Source organism: Phodopus roborovskii, unplaced genomic scaffold (assembly GCF_943737965.1).
Source record: "Phodopus roborovskii unplaced genomic scaffold, PHOROB, whole genome shotgun sequence".
NCBI classification, from domain to species: domain Eukaryota; kingdom Metazoa; phylum Chordata; class Mammalia; order Rodentia; family Cricetidae; genus Phodopus; species Phodopus roborovskii.
The window spans coordinates 13,611,272-13,634,794 of record NW_026126585.1 but is presented as its reverse complement, the minus strand read 5'-3'; the positions used below and the strand labels follow the sequence as shown (position 1 = coordinate 13,634,794).

Genomic DNA, 23,523 nt, shown 5'->3' with positions numbered 1-23,523 from the left:
TATATACATACATATATACACATATATAATTTTCACTGGCTTTCTTGTTTCCTGTCATTTCTAGAAAATTTGCCTACACTGTCACAATTGCTTATATCAAGATTATGGTTAGGTAACTAAAGATCTGGGGTCAAACTTGACTCTGGACTACTTGTGGACTATAGACTCCCTAACAATTACCTATGGAAAAATGACTTTCAATTCCCAAAGACCATCCTACAGTTTATCATTTGAGACACAGACAGAAAGAGAACACAGTCTAATAGAAGATGTCTAACAGGTCCCTGAGACTTGAGGTGTGATGTCATCCTTCCCTCCCCATGCTCCACCTCTTCTGGTCTCCTTCCTCCTCTGTCTCATTCTTTACTTATTAATAAGACATGTCCCCTGCCTTAATTCACCTCTCCCCTTCACTATCTGGTTCACTGAGGGGTATGGAGGTGAGCCTGTCTATATTGTACTTCCATCCTTTCCTGATAACTTTCCCTGCAGCTATCATCCCAGTAACATGAAATTTCTGAGGTGGAAGTACCATGGATCATGAACTTATTTCTTTAGACCCCAACAGGATTCCTGCCAAGCATTTGGTTGTCTGTTTCTTCCTTAGCACGAACAAGATAAAATGCTACCACCATTGTTTAAACAACCAGGTTGGTTTTTCTTCTCAGGGTGACATTAAAGGACCGTTCCTAGTACTATACTCACGAGATATCTTTCTCACTCTCAAATGAGCTTATCGACTTCAAGACCAATTCTATGGACGACAAAGGGCATTTCTAGTCCTTGACAAGACTGGGGAGTATCTTCTTTAATACCGTCTTAAGAAATAGACCCATCTGTTCAGAACTAATATTATTTATACGTGAAAACATTCCTTGATAGCCAAATAAATTTGCAAATAGGACCTGACTACTTAGGAGAGTTTCCTTAGCATATTGACATTTTCATATTCTTACAAAGGGATGAGCACAAAGAGATTCATTCTCTACTTTCAAGCCTAATCATACTATCAAAAATAAAGGATTAACTCCAGAGTAGTACCGAAAGCCTCTTTTTCCAACACCTGTCTGTAGTGAGATATCCACCCTGCCCGCACCTGTTGCTGACCATGCCCACTGGGGACAGGTATGGTGGTGACCTGGGGGGAGTTAGGTCTGGGGTCCTGCACCCCAGGGTTGCTCTCTCTTGCTTCCTGGTTGGAGACAGAGAATATCCATAGGCATCCATAGGAAGAAAACCTGCTGGCAGATAATCTGTTTCTTGTGTAAGAGATTTCTCCCTGAATAAACATCCATCAGCCTATTTGTTTTCCCAGATTTCTTTTTGATAACAAATACAGGAGAATTCCAAGGGCTGGTGGATTCTTCGATATGCCCAGCATTTAGCTGTTCCTGAACCCTGTTTTCTCAAGCCTCTAGCTTCTCAGAGGTCACAGACCATTGCCCTACCCTGACATTTTAAATTCCCTTCCTCCCTTAGTTCTCTTCACAACAGTTTACAGGTGAGCTCAATATTCAAGCATTGGCCCCTACATTCAGGTCCTATCCTTTGGCTTCTCCATGAAGATTACCTTCAGAAGTCCTTTGAATGGTTGTGAACATGTGGTGTTTGCAATGATCACAAGATGCCAAAGGATAATTATAACATTGCTTTCCTAATGAAAAGATAGGGAATTATTGGAGAGATACCATTATAATGACAGGACACAGACTAAAGTAAAGCTGGCCCGTGACAGAATATTTATGAAAAATAAATGTCACCAGCTTAATTTTTTAAAGGGGTAGGAGAGATGGTGTCTATATAAGCCTCACAACTTTTATTTGATCCCCAAATCCCAGGTAGTATAGACAGAACTGACTCCCAGGCCTTGTCCTCTGATTTACACATAAGCAAGTGGCACACATGCATACTCTTACACATAAATAAGTTAATTTAGTTTAACTATTTTTAAAAGAAATGCCATTAGTTTGGGTATTTATTACTACCATAGCAGACAAACTTGGTAACAGTTAAATCCTATTGGCCTAATGTGACAAGCTGTCACCGTCCTTTACAATAGAAACTCAAATGTTCTCTTGCATTTAAATTGGGTCTAGAGGAAATTTGTATACCACTGGGCTTGTCAAAGGTTACATATGAAAGAATTTACAAGAAAGGAAAGTAACAGACAAATGCTCCTGCTGGTTCACTTGCGCTACAGAGCAAAATAAAACCTTTGATAATTGCTACAAGGTAAATGGGATGCTATTCAGTGTATTATGTATGACTGTGATATTATAGAAAAAAGCTTTAATTGCTGTATTTAGCTCTGCACAAGAAGACATGGTTGAGCCACACATCATTGTATTTGTAAGCCCTGACACCCCATCCCTCAGAACAGAGGGCTTTTAAAGTACTCAGTGTTTCCACATGAACCTAAGTATTAATTGTGAGGTGATGTGGGACGTCCTTCTGTATATATATATATTTGCCTTATTGGTTGATGAATGAAACAATGATTGGCCAGTAGTCAGTCAGGATATATAGGAGGGGCTACTAGAGGAGGAGTATGCTGAGGAGAGGAGGTAGAGAGAAATGGCCAGGAGACACCTTGTAGCTGAAGGAGTAATAGGTCAGGACTCTTCTTCAGTAAGATTAGACTTAGATTAATAGAAATGGGTTCATAATTAAGAGAGAGGTAGCCAATAAGAAGCCTGAGCCTTCGGCCAAACAGTTTATAATTAATATGTCTCTGTATGCTTATTTGGGGTTTATCATCTGTGAGACCTGGATAAAAAGAAAGTCCAGCTACACTGAAGTATGCCCTGGCCTAGGACAGAATCTTTATTCAAATGGTGCTCAATCTGTGATGAACATGTTGTCTTCATTCCCATTTTCATCCTGTAGTCCATATCCACATGTTGTTCTTAATTTTAATCCCCCTGCCTAATCTAGTTTGTTTTCTATGGCTGTGATAAATGCACTCTGACTAAAAGCAACTTGCAAAGTGCTTAGTGGGTTTACAATTCTAGGCCACAATCCATTGATAAGGGAAGGAAGTCAGGACAAGAACTCAAGCGGGAACTGAAAGAAACAGCATGGAGGATGCTGCTCTCTAGCCAAGGACCGCCAGCCTAGTGATGGTGATATCCATGTGCTAACCCTTCTGCATCAACTATCAATCAAGACACTCTCTCACAGATGTGCTCACAGGTTAACCTTATCAAGACCATCCATCAGTTGAAGTTCATCTAGGTTGTGTCAAGTTGACAGTAAACAATGTCTAGGACATTGCTCATTATGCAAATTCCATTAGCAAAGCTGGAAATATGATTGAAGCAACTTTGGAAGTAGATTTATTAAAAAGAAGATAATTGTCCTTTATAGAAGAAACATTAGGATGACGAAATTTCAATAGAAGATACAAAGCCAAAGCAGAAAATAGGGAGGTCATAGATCATCAAATCTTTGTCTCTGAAGCTCCTTGAACTGCAGTCATGAATGAAAGGGAAGAACGGAGGAGATGAGAAACAAGCATCCTCAACATTTGAAAGTATAATCTTGATGGGAGATGTCATTCTGTAAATATGTTTCTCTTATTGGTTAATGAATAATGAACTGTTGGCCAATAGGAAGGCAAGATAGGTGGGACTAGGAGACAAGGAGGATTCTGTAGATGTAGTAGTAGAGAAGTCAAGATGTAGGGACTGGAAAGAAGGTCTGAACCCTCTCAGGCAAGATAAGATCATGTGGAAACGCTTAGGTGAATAGAAATGGGTTAATATTTAAGACAGAACTAGCCAATAAGAAATACTAGTAACAGGCCAACAGCTTTATATCTAATACAGCATCTCTGTGTGTTATTTGGGGCTGAGAGCACTCTGGGACTAGGCTGGTAGGAAAACTGCTCATAACATAATCTGTAGCTGTGAATCTAAACACTGTGTTTTCTAAGTTCAGAAACTTGTTTTCTCCTGAAACACCAAGTGTATAAGTCGTCAATTTTCTTAATTGCAATTCTCAAAGAAAGCAGCTATTACTAATTTTAAGCAGCACTATCCCAAAAGGTGATCATTTAAGCCCAGAGCTATAGAAGTCTGGAACTTGTTACAAAGTTGTGTCTAGCAGGAAAAGCTTTAAATAATAAAAGCTACAAGTTACCATAAAGAGAAAGCTTGACTCCTATATTCAAAACCAAAGGCCCACAAAGTTCCACATGCAAATTCCATCACACCTGAGAGGATTCATTCAACCTCAGTTTCCTAAGCAGCTGACAGAAGCCACATGTTCTTCTAGAGTGCCAACACAGCCCTCAATTCAGTCAACAAATCTGCATAAATCTGAGCAGCTGATGTTAGCTCCTTTAAATGGCCACTGGTAGGCTGCCCAGACCCCAGTGGTTGGTCCTCTACTTATATGTATATGAGAAGCACTATTTGAACTTAATGGGTTATTCTCCAAAAAAGCAAGACGTGAAGTTAGGAGAGCAATGCAATGCAGGGAACTTGGGGTAGTCGAAGGTAGGTAATAATGAGTAGATAGGATAAAAATAAAGTGCATAGAAATTTCAAAGAATAAATAAACATTTATTTCCAAGGTGGGACACACACCTTGGAGTGGTGCCAGGATGGGTTCTCCTTCCAGCCAGCATCACCCTCTGCCAGCAGCACCCTCTGCCAGTGGCTGGCTGCCTACCTTCCTTGCTCCTTGATGTGATGGCTGCCGGTAGACTTTGGGCACAGTACACCTCCCTGGTCTGGATCCCACCACCACAGACTGGTCCTGATTCATGCCAACGTGGGTCCTGTTGCTCCAGAAGAAGAGAGACTTGGCATTCCTTCCATGCAGAGGTTCTCCAGGAATACCTGTTTGGGTTGATTTGTTTAGAAGAAGAAGAAGCAGCAATGAGAAAAGTGTTCACCTCTGAAGAAAGCAGACGATGACACCAAGCATGCACAGAAGTCTTTTTCTCACTGTGGACAAAAAAAAGTCTCCGGGCTTTGGATTATTAAATCCCTGTTATTTTCCAGAGAAAAGCGCACCTGTCCATTGCGACAACAGACAGCACAGAGTGATTAAAGGAAGGTAAATAAGGCAAGCAATGCGTTTGTAAGGTAAGCTTCCGGTATGTCTCACCATGAAGTGGAAGAAAAAGAATTAAAGGAAGGATCTGGAAACAATGGCAGCTGGAATTGTGTTTGAGAGTTACCAGACAGATTTCCAGATGAGTATATGCAAGTTAGCTTTCCTTTTCAATTAGCAGAGAAATGTATACTCTTGTAGATATTTTCTTTTCAAATAGGCCAAATTGGTCTCTAACATCTCAATCACGATGTATTTTCTCCCCATTTAACACCCTGACACTGGGATAAAGCAATTAAGATGAATTCATTAAAATGTGTGTTACATGTTTATTAAAATGTGTTAACACTGTGTATGTCACTCTGTTTAGTCAATGAATATTTTTCAACACAAACAGTGTGCAGTTATTTAAACTGACTTAGAAATCTGTCTTCCTGGTTTACAATTAATTAGTAAAGAAACATTTTACAACAGATAAAACTAAAGTAGTAAAATATAGTAGAGTTTATATACAATTTACAGAAAACAAAACTACACAATCATACCTGATTTAAGATCTTCAGAATTTATTTCATTCTGTTGTTATTACAGCATTCCTCAAGCCTAAATCATTAATATAACCCACAAATTCCTCATACATACACATGGACTCATTACCTTCCAGAATAACAAAGAAAACCTAAGAACATCCTCACATGTGAGGAAAGATTTCACAGCTATGTGATTGCTTATAATAAAAGTAAAATATATCAATTATTACATGTAACTAAGATCATGTATTTTTCGGAAACAAGAGTGAAATTGAAACTCAAGCAGCAAGGATGAAAATATCTAAAACTCTTGATAATGATCAAACGCTTTGCAGGGATCGCCATTATTGTAAAGAGTTTAGAGGCCTGGAGCCATTAGTCTGTATGAAGCTCATTGTACAGATGGGGATGCAGACAATTCATCCAGGCTTGTTGCGATTAGAGTTTTCTCCCCCATCCTTATTACCTCATTTCCACGTGATTTCCCCAGGCTTAAAGATTTGTGGACAAGAAACTCCTGGGGAGACAGTTCAGCTGTACAAGTATGAGGTTCAGAGTCAGATGCCCAGCTCTCAGGTATGGCCCCTGGCCGAGTATGGAGAAATGAGGACCCCTAGAGTTTTCTGGCCAGCCAGTCTAGATGGATACATGGGCTTCAGAATTAGCGAAGGATCTTGTCTCAAAAATCAAAGTGGGGAGAAATTAAGGAAAATGCCTATCAATCTCTGGTTTTCACACTCACATATGCACACACGCACACACACACACACACACACACACACGCACGCACGCACACACACACACACACACACACACACACACACACACACACACGGGTTTCATCAATAATTATATATTTGGTCTTACCTAAGTACTATATACCCTGTATGCTCCAACACTGTCCTGGCAGATAAGATGTTCCCTCTGGGGCAATAGTGGCATGACTATTTTAGGGTATCTAACCACTCTCTGGTTGAATTTGAAGCATACCACAAAAGGGAATTCATGTCTGGCAGTACAAATATAGTCAATAATCCAAAGCTCAGATGGTTACGGATACGAGGGGGAACCTACAGTTACTGTTCACATCATCTAACTGCCTTGTTGTTATTTGTGTTTGTGTCTACAGATTTGTGATGCTGGCAAGAAGCTTCTTTTACAATGACCACTCCTCAAATTAATAAGACTATGAGGCTGTGAGCCATAGACTGGATATCAACTATTTAAAACCTAATATTCAAGAAAAAGTAAGGTGTAGAGCATAGAAAAAAAATGCTAGGAGCAGAGGATGGGGAGGATGGGGAAGAGTGATCCCTCTGGACATTACATGGCTGTTACAAAGTCACTGTGGTTACTGAACTAGACCTGTGCAAGATGAGTCTAGTTAAAAATCCCAGGGTACCTCAGGGTGCCAATGACTCCAAGCTGAGTCACTGGTAGTTGCTGGCTGCCGAGAGAGGGAGAGTTCCCTTTCATCAGGGCTGTAGCCACTTGTAGGATGTTCTTTCCCATTGGTTGGTTGCACATTCACGGGAATACAGACAGCACTATTTGCACTTTGCTGGGTTTATTTAGGAAAAAGAAGGACAGAACATGGGGATGGAGGGAGTCCTGTTGGAAGGCCTAAAAGGGTTGGAAGGGAAGTGTGAGATGGGCATGATCAAAATAAATTGTATATATGTTTAAAGCCGTCAAACAATACATTTTAAAAAGGTTTTTAAATTCTAAAGAGTCCTAGATTAGGTATTTTTAATGCCACATTCCTATTCCAGCAAACAAAATGTTGAAAAGCACATGCAAAACAGTTTAGCACCATTGCAAGTCAAACAGGGAATAGGTTACCTTGTACAAATGACTTATTCAATTAACTTTTTTCACAACCTGTAAGAATTAACAATGGATAGATTTCAGGAGTCATTGTGAAGAAAACCGAAAAGGAAAGTTTGATGACTATCGTTTTACATAAAGAAACAAAAATCTCTGTTGGTAGCTCATTGACCAGAGAGGCCCAAATTTCATTCACTAGCAAGTGACAAAACTATGTAAGGAAAAATGGGGAAATTATTTACTATCCCCACTGTTCCCCATCCCTGAGAAAAATATCAACTCATCAAGAGGCAAAGAAAAAGCAGATCAGTAAAGGGCTTCTGTTCCCTTTTTAATGCGGGTCACTTCATAGCCTTTGCTCGTCTCTTTTCACTTGATGTCTTCCAAAAGACTCAGCTATGTTTGGTCACAAATCACCCAGCAGCCACAAAAACTGAGTGCCCTGAACTCCACCAGCCTGAGAGAGAGTGTGTCTAGGATCTGACAGAATAAGAAATCAAAGGAGTGAGCTCAGCTAAACGCTACTCTCCGGCTTCTTCAGAAGTGCTTCTGGTGGTAGACCTTGGCAAATGTTAGCTCCCTGGCCTGTGACTTTCTCTTTAATGGCTAAGTCTGTGTCAACTACCAGGCTTTGAAAACTCCTGTCTCCAACTCTAGAGCCTCTCCACACACCCTCATTCTGCTCTCCTGCTTGGGAAAAGAGTATAGAGTCTTAGAAACTGGATTCCTGTATCCTCTGTTGAAGCAATACTCTGGAAGTAGCTAATGGAGCAGATGAACACCAAAGGAAAGTATTGAGTGAATTTCCATGCCCCCTACCCTGGTATGTCTATAGGACCAATTTGCTCTCTCCTGACAGTCTGGCACAAGAGAATAAACATGGCATTTATTTATTTGGGCTGTTACGATATCAGTCGAGTGGTAAGGTGGGATTCAAAGTGAATTTTATTTGTCTCTGTTGTTACAGTGAATGGAAAAGCCACAAAGCCCATGCTGATGGAATTGAATCCAAGCTCAGGAAAAACAGGTGCTCTGCACACCTGAGTATCTCAGGAACCAGAAAGCACTGGTACTTGGGGGAGGAACTGGATCCTGGACTGAAATAAAAACACATCCTCCATTGCTTCTTGTGACCCCCGTAAGTGATGTCTGTTCGATAATGCTTCTCAATATCAAGATATTTACCAACCATTTGTTTTATAATTAGACTACACTAGTTTCTCAAGGTTAAATTTCAATATGACAGAGAGAGGAAAGACACTTACAAGGGGCGGGGCAGGGGATAAAAGTCAAGCAACAGACTCTCTGTAATAATTCAAATCATAACTCGGTTGCCAAAGAAGAATTTCTAGAAGGGATTTCCCTTTTAGAGTGATTTTTTTTCAAGAAAGCCCTGAAATCAAATCCCCCACAATGCTCCCTTGTCAATTCTTTTTGGGTGAATCCACCATTAATCATGTGGTCACAACCATGGGGTCCCTGCTTTAGTGAGTAAGGCTATACCTCCAGTCATTCTAAAACTCTCACCCACTTCCTAGGAAGGGAGTATAAGGACTCAAATATGGGTTTCCCTTGAGGACAATGCCTCTCAAAGCAGAGCTGTGTGAATGCAAGGTCATGATCCAGAGACTAAAGCTAGCCAGAAAAGACCGGCCAAGCAGACTCCACCTGGAACAGAGATAGGTCTGAGAAGATAGGCAGTTAATCTCTAGCTCATGGAGTGTTTACCTACCCTTTCCTGAGCAATGGCATTCTGACAGGGAGTGTGACAGACTCCAAGACTCGGGGACAATATTTGCCTTCCAGTGGGATAGGCAGACATCAGAGTTTCAGTATCCATCATGGCATCAGACCAGCAGGAAAGAGAGATGGCCAGAAAGAGAGCTCACCAAGGAAGATGGGAGTCCTGACCGAAAAGAGGCAGAGAGCAGCGGACCAAGTAGATGTTAGTGTTCTAGCAGGGCAGTGTTTAAAAGTCTAGCTTGGAGAAGGCTTGGTCTTTAAGATACACACAGAGACCACTGTGGTGGGAGAGATGCTCCAAGCCTCAGTGTCTAAGGGCAGAGACCCGAAAGCAGGCTACATAGAGAGCCTTGCAGGCTAGTGTAGAGGCAATGATTTCCCAAAGGCAATGGGGAATTATGGGAAGTTGGAGGGGGGGAAGCTAGCAACAAGATGAAGTAATTTAAGTGTTAAAAGACTAATCCCAGAGGGGAATGAAGAAGGTAGGTGAGTGGCAAAAGGAGAAATGGGGGAGCAATCTTTGTAAGTCCACGGTAGCTAAACTGCAGAAGCCCTGGTGCAATTGCATTCTAGATGCACTTTTAAGGTGGAAACAACTTTCTAATGGATTAAAGGCAGGGCGGAAAAGAAAAGGAAGAGTAATGAATGATTGCTACATTTCTTCCTTGCCAAGGAATTAATATATATATATATATATTAATTCCTTGGCACTGAATTCTGGGAGGATAGAACTCCAGATGGGTGTTAAAAAATTCAGATACCAGGGAGACACAATCACACATTTTAACAGAGCAATTCAGGCCTTTCCTGTCTGTTTACATTCTAGAATCATTTTCCGAACCCACAAACTTATGCCTGAAACCTATTATCCATTGGTGGTCAAACCAGTGTATCTGCACTAGATATATACATGTTAACATTTGAGATGCTATCATTTTCATGCGCTATATGCAGCCTAGATAATAGTTTAATAATGATTAAAATAACAGCAAAAGTAAAATCACCAACATCATGGGGCTGGAGAGCCAGTTCAGTGGTCAAGAGCACTTGCTGTTTTTTTTTTTTTCAGAAGGTCCAAGTTGAGTCCCCAGCACCCACGTCAGGCAGCTCACCATCACCTGTAACTATAGATGTAAGAGATCCAACACTCTCTTCTGACCTTCGAGAGCACCCACACAAAGTGCACATATGCACCCAGACATGTACATAATTAAATGAAAATATATCCTAAAATCAACACTAAAAGGAGAACATGAAGCTGGGAAGCTGAGGAATGGCAGGAGCACTAGGTGGAGTTGGAGGGAAGCAGGATGGATGGCTATGATCAATGTGAATTGCACAACTGTCAAATAACCAAAATATTAAGCATTGTGAAAGGCGCTAATGTTAACTCAAAGAGCAGTCTTTTAAGTGTAGGAATTAATTTCTTGTAGAAAATTCAAGACAAAAATCTAGGCTAAGACCGGGCAACTTGAAGTCCTAGAATTAAATGACTCTGGCAGCTTGGCTTTCAGAGTAATGTCCAATTTAAGGAATTGTATAACTAAAACCATCCCCTACATTGAGAGACAAAGGAAGGGGAAGTTTAAAAGTGTTACTCTCCGGGCAATGAGTACAGCTCTTCTAAATGAGAAAAGCCAAAATTAGAAAGGAAGAAGTGTTCAGTGACAATTCTTTAATGATCCCCATTCTACCAATGTGTCACAAAATGATTCTAATAGCCATAAGACACCAGCTCCGCAGCAGCCCCTGCCCTTCCTAACCTAAGCTTTGACACTTTCTTAAGGCACAGGGCTACTCACCGTGTGGACATCCTCTCTCTGTCTTGGAACATCTGAGATGTGAAGCCAAGAACATGGGAGAGAATCTTAAGTGATTTAATGATGACAGATTGATAGAATAATTGCATTAGTTAACAGTCATGTTTTGATTGAACACATATAGATTTGCAAACACTCCTGGAATTGAAACCCCAGCGAAAGGTATTCAAATTAAATGTGTGTGTGTATTAAAAATCAGTGCTCTGCAGTGTGACTAATTTATGATAATGTCTGTTGTCTTTTGAAAGTTGTAAAATGCACTTGGAAGAGAATTAACTTGTCTTTATTTTCTTTTTTTTTTTTTTTTCCTTTTTTGTCAAACAGACCATCAGCATAAGGGAACTGGTCAAGCCTTTATATATTTTATGCTCTAGTAATTTTTTATTGGAGATAGTGGGCTATTGATTATGCAAAGCAACTCTGAAGTGCAAGGCTCTCTTGCTCCTCAGCAGATGGCTTTGCTAGCCAAACTGCACACATGTATTATTAATAGACTTCTATCGCCATGCACAGCACTTAACAGTACGTTAACTTCCTTACACTAACTGGGGAACAAATCTTCCGTCCAGAAGGACTCATGAAACCACATTTACCAGTAATAGATAGATCCAATATAGAAGGTGCCAATGTCCTGAGGAAATAATTTCAAATTCTTAGAAAACTTGTTTCGTTTCTGAAACAGATTCTCCATAGTGTTCCAGGGTTCCAAGGCTTTGGCTCCTTCACTTCTCACTTGCTACAGAAATCTGTTTAATTTAAGCAACTGAAACAATGCCTCCTTAAAGAACCCATTAATCTATCTGACAACTCTTTATCGAGCTTGTATTATGTGTGGGGCGTTGGGTGCAATGAGAGAAATCGATGGGGGGAGATTTAAAAGATGTGATTGGTGATGTGTGTTAGAAGCCAGGTTGTGACCAAATCCAGACTGTGATCTCACTCCCAGTCTATCTGCGGTAACACAGCCATTGAAATCTGGAAAATCAGACGTGCTATCAGCAGAGAACACCTGAGACCGTGCAAGCTCTCTATAGTCATCCCTATCTGGGGTAGTTTCTACCTGATCATCTTGATTGAGCCAATTTCAGAAGCTTTTTACAAAAATGCCTTCCATTGCCTCGCACACATTATTCAATAACTGTGTGTGTACAATAAAGAATATGTGCAAATTATTGTTCTCGATCTTTCTGGCACTTGAGCAGACATTCATTCACCCAGTGTTTACTAAGTATTGAATATGAGTCAAACACTCTTTTAGTGCCTCACTCTTACATGGAAGGAGGGAGGGAGAGAGGGAGGGAGGGAAGAAGAGGGAGAGGGAGGAATTGGGGGGGGAGGGCGGCCCTACCCATGTGTGAGAACATCCTTTCTAAACACTCCTAGACAATGTGTGGATACTGTTCTTTTTGGAAAAATACTATGCAAGATTCACAGGATGAGTAAATCAACATTTTCTGTTTCTTCCTTTCGGAATTATCCACGGACTAACCTCAGGACGGACTGAAACATACTTTGAAGAGAAATTGCCCCCCAAATGCTTCCTTATTTTGTAATTGGCAAAGGAGGAAACAACAACAAATCAGCCAGAGCAGGTTTCTGCCTACGTTTTTCCTAGCATTCTGGCAGGCTCCAACAGTCGGCCCCTGATCCTAAGTCTTCAGAGTTTACACAACGAATGAAAGATTTTTATCTAGACAATATAAACTTGAGCTCAGTGATTCGGTGAAATGTTAGGGAGATCCAGGCTGATCTCTGGGGGTTGTGTAACAAAGCAAAACAAAAAGGGGTGTAGGAGCCTGGAAATGTCTCTCAGCTTGAGATTTCAGAGACAGACTTTATGCCAAGGGTGTCCAGTCTACCCGTAATAAGGATACATTTACACAGTGAGGAAGGAAGGGAGAGTCAACAGAACCCATCTATTCCGTCTGTACCAGTCTAGAGTATTGAAACCACGTTTAATAAATCGGCCTTTCTCCGTGGTAATGTTGCACAGTCTGTGTGATGCCGTTAGCCATGCAGCTTCTGCCTTGAAGTTTTCTGAAGAGATTCGCTCTGCTTTGGCTGTCACCATCTAATATTGCTGCCTGCTGTTCAGTTTCAAACTTTAAATGATTACGTAAGAGGCTGAACGGCCATTGCCGTATGGAAACTTGTCTCCCACTCATAGGTGATAAAAGTTGCTGGCAGGAGGTGTCATGTGTAACAAAAATGTCTGCAGGTGACTCTTTGTCAACATTCTTGTGTGATTATTACAAGTTCTTCTTCTAGAATGGGGTCCTCTTCATAGCTGTTTCACAATATGGGTGTGTTGCGTTGTAGCTCTTTGACCTGAAGAGCTTAGCGTAGGACGGGTTCCTGTCCTCTGCTTTATGGAGACTGAAATGAATAAGGCTGCCTCATCTCACACAGTCCTTGGAAGCTTGAGCGTGTGAGTCTAACACTTGGGATATTAACTGGAACACGGGAAGCAGCCAAGATCCTAGGCAATTTTGTTTGTTTCACTTTTATTCTTTGTGGATTTTCACGGGATGCATTCCAATCCCACATATCTCCCTCTCCCCTGCAATCTCCCCCCTGTCCTTGTCACTGTCCCCCAACCCAAAACAAAAATTAACACACAGTTTGCCCTTTAGTCTGTTCGTCTTTACTTCCAAGTGTTCATTACCATGAGTCACTGTTCTGGCTCAGAGTCTTCGGCTTCTGCTGTGCCACCAATAATGGGACCTTTACTGGTGCTCTTGTTGGATAGCCTGTGTCATGGAGATCCTGCTGTTTGGGATCTGTAGGTTCGTTCCGTTCCCATGCTCCAACAGTTCATAGATTCTGTGGATGTTGGAGTGGGCCAACTCATAGTCCTGGTTCTAGGCCTTGAGTGGTAGCTGGATTGGTCAGCTTGCTAGCTTTCCCTCACCGCCACTAGCCAGATGAGCTCTCCAGCATTGCCTGGGCCAGCTCCCCCAGTGCAGCCTACAGCTAGGGGCTGAGCTAGTTCTTCTGTTTTCAGGCCCTCAGATCCAGATCCCCCTCACTCATATTGCCAAGGCCAGCTCTACTGTTTTGCAAGGTGCAGATCCCTCTCTCCCAACTGCTGTAGGGGGCATACTAGAGGCAGTGGGGTCACCTCTCCTGTCCTGACACTCACAGGGCTGGCTTCCCTGTGACCCCAACAACAGGGTCAGCTTTAGCATGCTGCCACGGCAAGGTGCAGGACCTGCATCCTGTGTGCCGTGGCTGATGCAGGGCAGGGCTGTTTCCCTCACTCTTATGATGGCAGAGCCAGCTCTGTCACCTGCTGCAGGTGGTGACAGGTATGTGTCTGTGTTTGTGGGGGGGTCATTTCCCCCTCACCCATAGCACCACACGGCAGATGAGGAGAAGCAGGGTCAGCTCTCCTGCTTTCATGCCTTCAGGATTGGCTCACCCATGTCCGTAACCACAAGGTCAGTTCTAGCGTGCTTCCTAGGTGAGGTGCCCGGAACCTATACAAGGTCAGTTCTAGTGTGCATGCCTACAGTGAGGGATGGAACCACCTTTCCCTAGTGATGGTGGTGGGGGTGAGCCCTCACCTAAGGGGTAAACCAAGATCTCCTGCTGCAATCAATATTCAGCTAGGGGCAGAACCAGGCATCCCAGGGCCAGTGAGGGGCTGGGCTGGCTCAGCGCATCACGGTTCCAGTGGTCCATTGCTAACACCTGCCACAGTCCTAGATGTTTTCTCTGTATCGTATATCTTTTAGTGTCTGAGAACAGAAACTGATATCCAATGACAGAAGAACATCCCAAAGAACTCAAGGCCACCGGTGAAAAGGAGACCCATTTCTCTCCTACACTGATCGTGACGCTTGAGCTGGGGAGAAGAGCCCACACTTAGAGGCTGTGTGAAGTCGGAGAAGGGAGTTTCTTGGGCTGATTTTGAGTCTATGTCAAACTCACACCCCTGAGATGAGCTGAAGCGTGTGAAACGCTCTTACTCCGTTCTCAAAAGTCCTTATACCTTATCTCCTTTCAGATTAAGACGTGCAATTTCCAACATGTCCTCATCCTCGGGAGGGCCTTAAAACCGGCCCGTCATTTACACTTCTTACACACACTGGTGTAAGTCTGCAGTTACAGCTGCAGTGAGTCAGGAGAACCCAGCTGGTGCGGCCTCCTTAGCACCACCATGCGGGAAAATACCTGTTTGCAGGTAAATTTCTTCTCCATTGCATGTTTCTTTTGGAGTGTTTGTCCCCTAGTTTCCCAAGTAGTTAACTATTCACGTTCTTTAAATACAATGCCCAACCCAAATAGGCCATGTTCAAATAAAAATTCTCTGCTAACACTATTTAATTCTGTAAGCAGTGCTGGCCAAGCCCACCTCAGCATTCCAGAAGTTTCTGTCTTTACCTAATACTAGTATTTTATTTTATTTTTAACATCCATTTTATGTATTTTATTGTTTGTTTTTCCTTTGTTACTGAAGCCTGTCTTCATGAAAGGAGAGGCATGTGTCTATTGTGTTCTCTGAAGTCCCCACAGAATTTAACCCTATGCTTGGCACAGAACAAGAACTCTGTGTTTATTTAATAATCAAACATGTTTTCAATAGAAAAGACAGAGAGAGAGAGAGAGAGAGAGAGAGAGAGAGAGAGAGAGAGAGAGAGAGAGAGAGAAAAGCCAAATCACAATGTGAGGATTTAATCCAAACAATGTGAAGACTCACAGAACCATGCATTTTCCTGCTGTGGAGAAATGGGGTGAATAAAATTGTTTGATGTATGTGGACACTCATGAATTCAGGGATGGATATATGGGCATTTGTATTTCGTAATAGATTTTTGTTTTTATTTCCATTGCTCACAATGAATTTTAATCACCAATGTCAAATGAGAAACAAAAGCAGATCTGCAGCCTTTATGCCATGTGGTATATCTTTCCTGTGGTAGAAGCCACAGCTCAGAACCCAGATGAATAAGGAGGGTGGCTGGTGCTGATTTCTTGGTTGTTATTCATTCATTTTCCTGCCCATAACCAGAAACACTAGTTAACACATCGTTCTCTGCAGGCAACACTGGTTGGTACTTCAGTGATTTCTCCAAAAGCTTTTTCCAGCAGGTTCATCATTTGAAAGGGTTTGATTTTGATTTTAAATAAATGCCAAACTCATCCATGTGCTCAAACAGCAGAACGAGAGGTGCAACCTGTCGGCTATCTCCAGATATTAAATATCAACTGGATGAAGATCATTATAGGATTTCCCCGGTGCATAATTATCATGGTCCCAACTTATTTTGCTGCTAAGGAATGGCACCCACCCAGTGTTATATGTGTCCTAGTATACATATACTCAACTGGATGTCTGTCACCAGGAAAAACATCATGACTCTCAGAATGACATATGGGAAGAGCCTGAGTGAATATCCAGAGAATTCCACTAGATGATAAACTTCTATGTACCCTTCATATTCAGTACATGTATGCATCTATTATATTATTGGCCCACAATAGTATATGATGATAAATCAAGATTCTATTCCCACATGCATGCCATTAAAAAAATCTGAACTACACATCCATGAGGATGATTTCCAAATACACAGAAATAATGATTTTATCCAGCCTGTGACTACTGTGATCTGCTAGGAAAGAGAGGATTTTTCTTTATGCAAGGACAAAAATTATACCTCAATACACAACAGCAATGACAGCCCTTTCATACTGTTTTTATGTCCTAAGCATTGGGCCTGGGAATTTAAACACCGAGTCTCCAGTGTTTCAGACCAATAATGGAAGTGATAGAATTAATAATTCCACTATTAAGGGAGGTGTGCTACAGAATATATATAGTTTTTTGTTTGTTTGTTTTTTGAGAAGCCACAATGTATATAAAATCTGAACACAAGCATATCCATCCTTGAAATAGAAAGAGATCCTAGTTGTATCATCTGCAGGCCCCTCATTTGTTTAAAATAAGTGTTTTGAAAGGTGGTTGTAAAATGAAAAACATGAGATGGATTTTCTATGACTGAGCTGATATATAAAGCACCCTACTGTGATACTGAAGTCAGGGGTGACAAGCATCTGAGCAGTCTGGAGTGATTAAGAGCATACTGCTCTTGTAGGGGACCTGAGTCCAGTTCCCAGAACTTACACCACATAACTCACAACCTTCCTTAATTCCATCTCCAAAGGGTCCAATGTTCTCCCGAACACCCCCCCTCTAAAAATAATAATCAAAAAAAGAATACAGTCGTTTTGGCAAAATAATATATTAATAAATAAATAACATAGTGTTTGTTGAGTGATCAACAAGGTAAGAGAGGAATGGACTAGCAAGCTTAGAGCAGGGACATATCTTTGAATTCCATAATGTACAATTATTCAGAGTTAAGGAAGCTCCAGACAGCACATAGCCACTGTAACACTAACCCCAGGGGACCAGATGCTTTCCTCTAGGTTTTATAGCTAGCCAAGCTCAGAAAACAAGAGCACCAGTTGGGTTTATCACCAAATAATGGATTCATACAAGAAACCATTTTTTGGCTTCTTTAATATTTTTTTTTCTGGAAAAATGAATCTCATCCTCATATCTTCCAGGCTACACGAATCTCTAGAAAATGTCATCCAACAGGGAGTTCAAAACATCCCTCCATTCCTATAGACTTCCTAATAGATAACCAGCCTCAGAGGACTTCTATCATATGAGCTTTGAGTCCACCATGAACCCACAACCTGAAGAAAGATGTCCTGGAGGCCTTTACCAAGTGCAATATAGCCAGGCCAAAAAAAGAAATTAATGTCAAGATGTTAAAATCCAACTTATAAAGAATAGTGAGCCACTTTCCAATATCCTCTGGCTCCCTGGGGAATCTGGAAAAAGAACTTGTAGAACAGACTGGCAAAGTTATAGGGGGCAAAAGAGACTTAGAGAACTTGGGTGCTACAACTCGTTAGCCATACATCATCATGGGACTAGCTCATCTCTCTGACTACTGATGGCCTCATTTGCAAAATGAGCATGCTACGAAGGACTCTGGGCCAGCGACAAATATTTACAAGTGTCACACCAGGTAAAAGCAGCCAGCACTTCTGTCATTTACTCTGCATGAAGCAGTAGAAGAAGGAAATAACAAAGGATGAGGAAGCTATGGCACTTCTGGAGAGTATGTGATGCCAATACTGTAGAAACAGAACTAGACTCCGCTTTTAAGTTCAGTGGAATCAAGTCCTAGCTATGTTTACTGATGCCAACCTTTCTATCAACACTTCAAAGGAGATTGTAGTTATTAAAATATTCAAAAGTGAAATACCTGGGACATGGCTGCAGAAGTTCCCCTTCAGCAATACAGGTCTCTATCTCAAGAAGTTCTGGGCATTCCTGGCCACCTCCAATAGCAATGTGCTTCACATTCCTGCTCCTGCTCCTGACTCCAGGTGACAGACGCCCAGAACGGCAGGTCTTGGAGCAGGGGCTCCAGGGGGACCACTCTGAAGTCTCACAGTCCTTTGGCATCACACAGGGCTGGACAGTCAATGGGAAGGAATCTTGCATGCAAAGGCTGAAAGAAGAATAGAAAAGATAGTTAAAACGCATTATGAAATTGTTACTATGATAAAAAAAATGTTTAAAATCTGGTTTGAGCTCTCTCTCTCTCTCTCTCTCTCTCTCTCTCTCTCTCTCTCTGTGTGTGTGTGTGTGTGTGTGTGTGTGTGTGTGTGTGTGTGTGTGTGTACCATGCCAAGGCACACGTGTAGTTCAGAAGACAACTTTGTAGAGTTGGGTCACTCTTTCCAACATGTGGATTATGCTTGCCAGCAGTATTCAAACCCGCTGAGACATCTTTCTTGCCCTAATTTGACATTTTAATAGAAATTTCTTTTTAAAGGAACAGGTTCCAGGATAGAACAATAAAACATGCTACATATTAAGACTATAAACTTATTGCACGTAGTGGGTACATGCCTGGGGTTCCATCTATACTCAGGAGGCTGAGGGACAAGAATATTCTGAGACTGGGAAGTCTAGGTAAGGACCTACCTTTAAAAAGACTGTACTCTACTTAGGTGCTGCACTTGAGAGGGATGCTTACAGAAGATACACCCTACCTCATCCCTTGCCCAAGGCGTCTCCATCATGAATATACACTATGTATACATCATGAATGTCACTGACTGGGTGTGGGCTGTGCTCTCTCAAAGCAGTGTTATGAGGATCCATTGTATTATATCCACTTGGCAGAGAGGAGTAGTTGGGCTCATGGAACCTACATGATTTGTCCACTGTCAACTGAGGGTAAATGAAAGCTTTAGAGCAAGCTATCTACTCTTAGAACTACCATGATACTTTTTAAAATGGAGGATCGGTTACGCTTCTACACACTATTTGGCACTTAGCATCAAGGTTTTTTTTTTTTCATATGCAAAATCTGAGTAAAATCAAACAGTTTAAATTCTGCTGGGGAGCTAGATACATTAAAGGTTGCAAAGAGGGAGTTGGTACCACGGCACTCGTTCTACTGAGGGGACACTAGAGAGAGGGAGACATAAGCCAGCAGGGAAGGCCATGGGTACTTAGATTTTAAAGGGCAGATGGGAGTTCCACATACCAGGAGGAGCACTGCTCTGTTCAGGGAAAGTGTACACTTGCAGCCTTGAGATGATACTACCCTGTTGGGATGTGAACCTGTAGTAAGTTGTACTCAAATGCTAAATTTTCAAAGCACTTGACTTAGTGTAAGTAACTTTAAAAAAAAAATGACCACAATGGGAGTATTTACGCTGTAAAAATCGGCAAATGCTGTATAATATCAATCTCTCTAATCATACAAGCCTGGTTGCTGAAGATTTATAAGTACCACTGGGCAAGAGTTAAACCCCATTCGGTTTTGCTGAAGTATTAAAGGGCAAGTAGGAAAATAGAGACAGGAAGCGGAGCATTCTTGAAACTGAACCTGAAAAGTTAGAGAGAAGACTCAGCAGTCCCTTTTAGAGCCTGAATCTGAGCTGGGTTCCCATCATCTGTGTAAGCACTGTGGTAGTCTGAATGTAATTGGCCTCCATAATCTCACCAGGAATGGCACTCTTAAGACGTGTGGCTGTTTTGGAGTAGGTATGGCCTTGTTGGAGGAAATCTGTAAGTGTAGTGGAATGTTTTGAGGTTTCCCATGCATAGTATACTGCCCAGTGAGTCAGTCAACTTCCTGCTGTCTTCTGGTCAAGATGTAGCTAGCACCATGCCTGCCTGCAAATTGCCTAGCTCCCCATCATGATGATAATGGACTGAAACTCTGAAACTATAAGTGAACCGCCACAATTAAATGATTACTTTGTAAGAGTTGCATGGTCATGGTGTTATTCATAGCAATAAAATCTCCAACTAAGACAGGCACCTAACTAACAACTGTCTGTGACTCTGGCTGTAGGAGATCTGATATATTCTTCTGGCCTCCAAAGCCACCTGCACTCATTGGATAGACTCCTCCCCAGACACATAATTTGAAACAAATCTTTTCAAAAATGGAGGTCTGTTAACATTTCATGTTATGGGTGATGGAATATTAATTTAATTGAGATTAAATAATTCCAAGTAGAGAAAAATCAGACTCTGGAGGATAGTAGTCAATATATTCCCAGGCATTCTTTACTTTTGGCCAATTCCTTGTTATTAGTATTCACCTAGGTCAGTCTTAAGCACCGAAAAGTTTGAGAGGCAAAGGGCAATTCCCTCAGAAATGTGAGTGTGTCAATTTTTGCATACCAGCTCCCAAAGTTAACAACACAGTCTGGCTGAGTGCTGAGCTGTGCAGAGGTTTATGTGGTGATTCCTCCATCTCTAGGCATAATGTTTCTAGGTTTTTAACTTGAGAGAATATGTAAATTGGAGACCTACCACTTGAAGAAAGCAGAAGAAAATATGTTCATGGCTGCTCTTACTAGTGAGCAGTTTAGAGTGAGGTTTCCATATTCATATGTTTTTGTTAAGCCACTAAGGGCTAATATCACATTCCTAGACAATATGAGACAAAGCTGTGATCCACTGTTTAATTTCTTCAACTCTGTTTAGAATGTGTTAGTTCTTAGAAAATGAAAAGGACAGCAATCCCATAATTCATTAATTCGATGTCACGTGCTCTGGATCTGGGATGAAATACATGGGAAAGAGACTCCTATCCACCTTATCAGGGAACATATCCTCACTCCCAGGAGGCTATGTCAAAGGCCGTGATAAGGAAGGGCTGTCATTCTTCAGTATGACACAATGGGACACAGCTGATCATGGACAAAGCAGTCTAGGATTTGAGTCCAGAAATTGTTATGTACTAAACAATAAGCCCCAGGATGTCAGATGAAGCTTTATAAAAGTCTTTGAAAGAGGTGACCAATTTAAAACAAGACATTACAGTGGGCCCAAATCCAATATGGCGTGTACACACACACATACACACACACACACAAACATACACGAGAGAGAGAGAGAGAGGCAGAGAGAGAGAGAGAAAGAGAGAGAGAGAGAGAGAGAGAGCACTTGGGAAGACACAGGCAAAGGCTGGGTACATGTGAGTTGTAGAGGAAGAGTTGAAGAGAAAGTGAGTTGAAGAGAAAAACCGTCATTGGAGGCCCAGCTTCTGAATTTGAGAAAATGTATCAACCCAGTGTGTGGCATTTTCCATGACAGTCCAAGCAAAGCAATTCAGAAATCTATTCAACTCTTTCAACGTGTGTGTGTGTGTGTGTGTGTGTGTGTGTGTGTTTAGAAAGTGGTTTTCCTTAGCTGGCCGTGGTGGCACACGGTTTTAATCCCAGCACTCAGGAGGCAGAAACAGACAGATCTCTGTGAGTTCAAGGCCAGCCTGGGATCTACAGAGTAAATTCCAGGACAGGCTCCAAAGTTTCACAGATAAACCCTGTCTCAAAAACAAAACAAAACAAAAAATGGTTTTCCTTTTCCAAGCTGAACTTTTCTCTCCTTTCATAGAGACAGTTCTGGGACCTGGGGAAGCAGCTTAGTCAATAAAGCATCAATGGATTAGGTGATGCTTATACTCCCAGTACAAGGGAGGGGAGACAGGTGGACCCCAGCATCTCGATCGTCAGCTGCCCTAACTGAGTCAAGGAACATGAAATTGCAGCATTGCAATAAGCCTGGAGCATTTTGTAAAAGACTCTTGCTTTCTTTATATCTTAATAAAGAGTATATATCTCCTTGAATGTGTGTTGTTCTGTTTAAATATTATTTTTACAAGCCTATATCCCAAGCTTAAATTAATAATACTAGGTAAAATATCAACCCTTTTTCTAATTTGACCTGCGAATTCCTTGTAACTACAGAACTCTGAGTGCCCTGTCTGGTTCATCATACATTTCTAGACCTTGAATTTTGCATCACGGTTTCGAGGAATACCTTGTCTGCAGAGTTTCACCCTCTGCAGAAGAACAATATAGTGTGATCTCCTCACTCCCCTCCCCCGGATTTGTGGTGACCTTTCATGTGAGTAGAATCACCTATAAACAACAGCACACAATGAACACTACTGCCCACACCAAAATGGGAATCGATCCGTTCATGGAAGGTGGTGTGCCTTTTTAATGAAACAGGCATAAGCTGCGGATTTGTCTTTCAAACTGGAGATGCTGTGATAATTATGCCTGCTTGACATTTATGGATCATGCTGTCATCTGTAAATTACCTCACAAGTACTCAGCTGTAAAGGGAGTCTTTGAAATCTAAAAACTACTCTAGTTTTTTACCTCTCCTGGAAATGTAAGGACATGTTGGCGCTTACATATGAACCAAGACTACTATAAAATAAAAGCCATTACTGAGGTGTCCCAGGTCATTAGCCACGAACATAGGACTGTTTGAAAACAGCACTAAATATTTAAAACACTGGGATAAGTAGATCCTCTCCCTTCTCAGTAAAGACTAGGAGTTCATCCAGATGCCCTTAAATAAACACAAACCCACAAACACCTGTAAAATTCCCATGTCCACAACAAGTCTACTTGCATTTTTGTTCTTTAAATGTAACTATCATTTTCAGACTGAACTGTACTATTTCAGGTTATTTCTTATACTTTAGTTAAATATGTATGTGTTCATAAATAATATATAGCAGTGTCATCGATTTTTAAGTTTTTGCTTAAATATTGCTTACATGTATATACATGTATATTCTATTCTGGAAATATTTCCTCAGTAATGCTGTGATTTCTAAGTCTATCCATGATGATAACATAGAAAAAGTCAAGTTAAATTTTATTTCTGAATATCATTCTAATATATAGGCTTTGTTTAGTAATCATTCCCTGTTGGAGGCATTTGGTCACCTTTCATCTCCTGCCTGTTTCCACAAGACGATGAATAAATGTTTGTGTGTGTTCGTACTTAACAGACATTGCAGAATTGTGATGGAGAGATGTGAGCTAAACTTCCCAGGGGCTTGGGGGAATAGACAAAGGAGAAAAGAAGTCAAGCTGTACCTGTGTTAAAGAGTCTATAAGGCCAAGTGACTGCATTTAGGGATTATGGTGAGTTGGGATGTTGTAGACCAGAGCTGAGTCCT

The 23,523-nt window shown here is 41.4% G+C and overlaps 1 protein-coding gene across 1 annotated transcript in view; it reads right to left on the bottom strand.

Annotated features, from left to right (window-relative positions):
- LOC127236396 (thrombospondin type-1 domain-containing protein 7B-like) overlaps positions 1-22,731 on the bottom strand; it is a 177,878-nt gene extending 155,147 nt beyond the window's left edge. The window contains exons 1-3 of the mRNA XM_051204014.1: positions 22,709-22,731; positions 18,271-18,519; positions 4,675-4,952 (exon numbers count right to left, since the gene is read on the bottom strand). Of these exons, the coding sequence (XP_051059971.1) occupies positions 4,675-4,952; positions 18,271-18,519; positions 22,709-22,731 (550 nt within the window). The remainder of the gene's footprint in view (positions 1-4,674; positions 4,953-18,270; positions 18,520-22,708) is intronic.
- Positions 22,732-23,523: the final 792 nt, after the last annotated feature.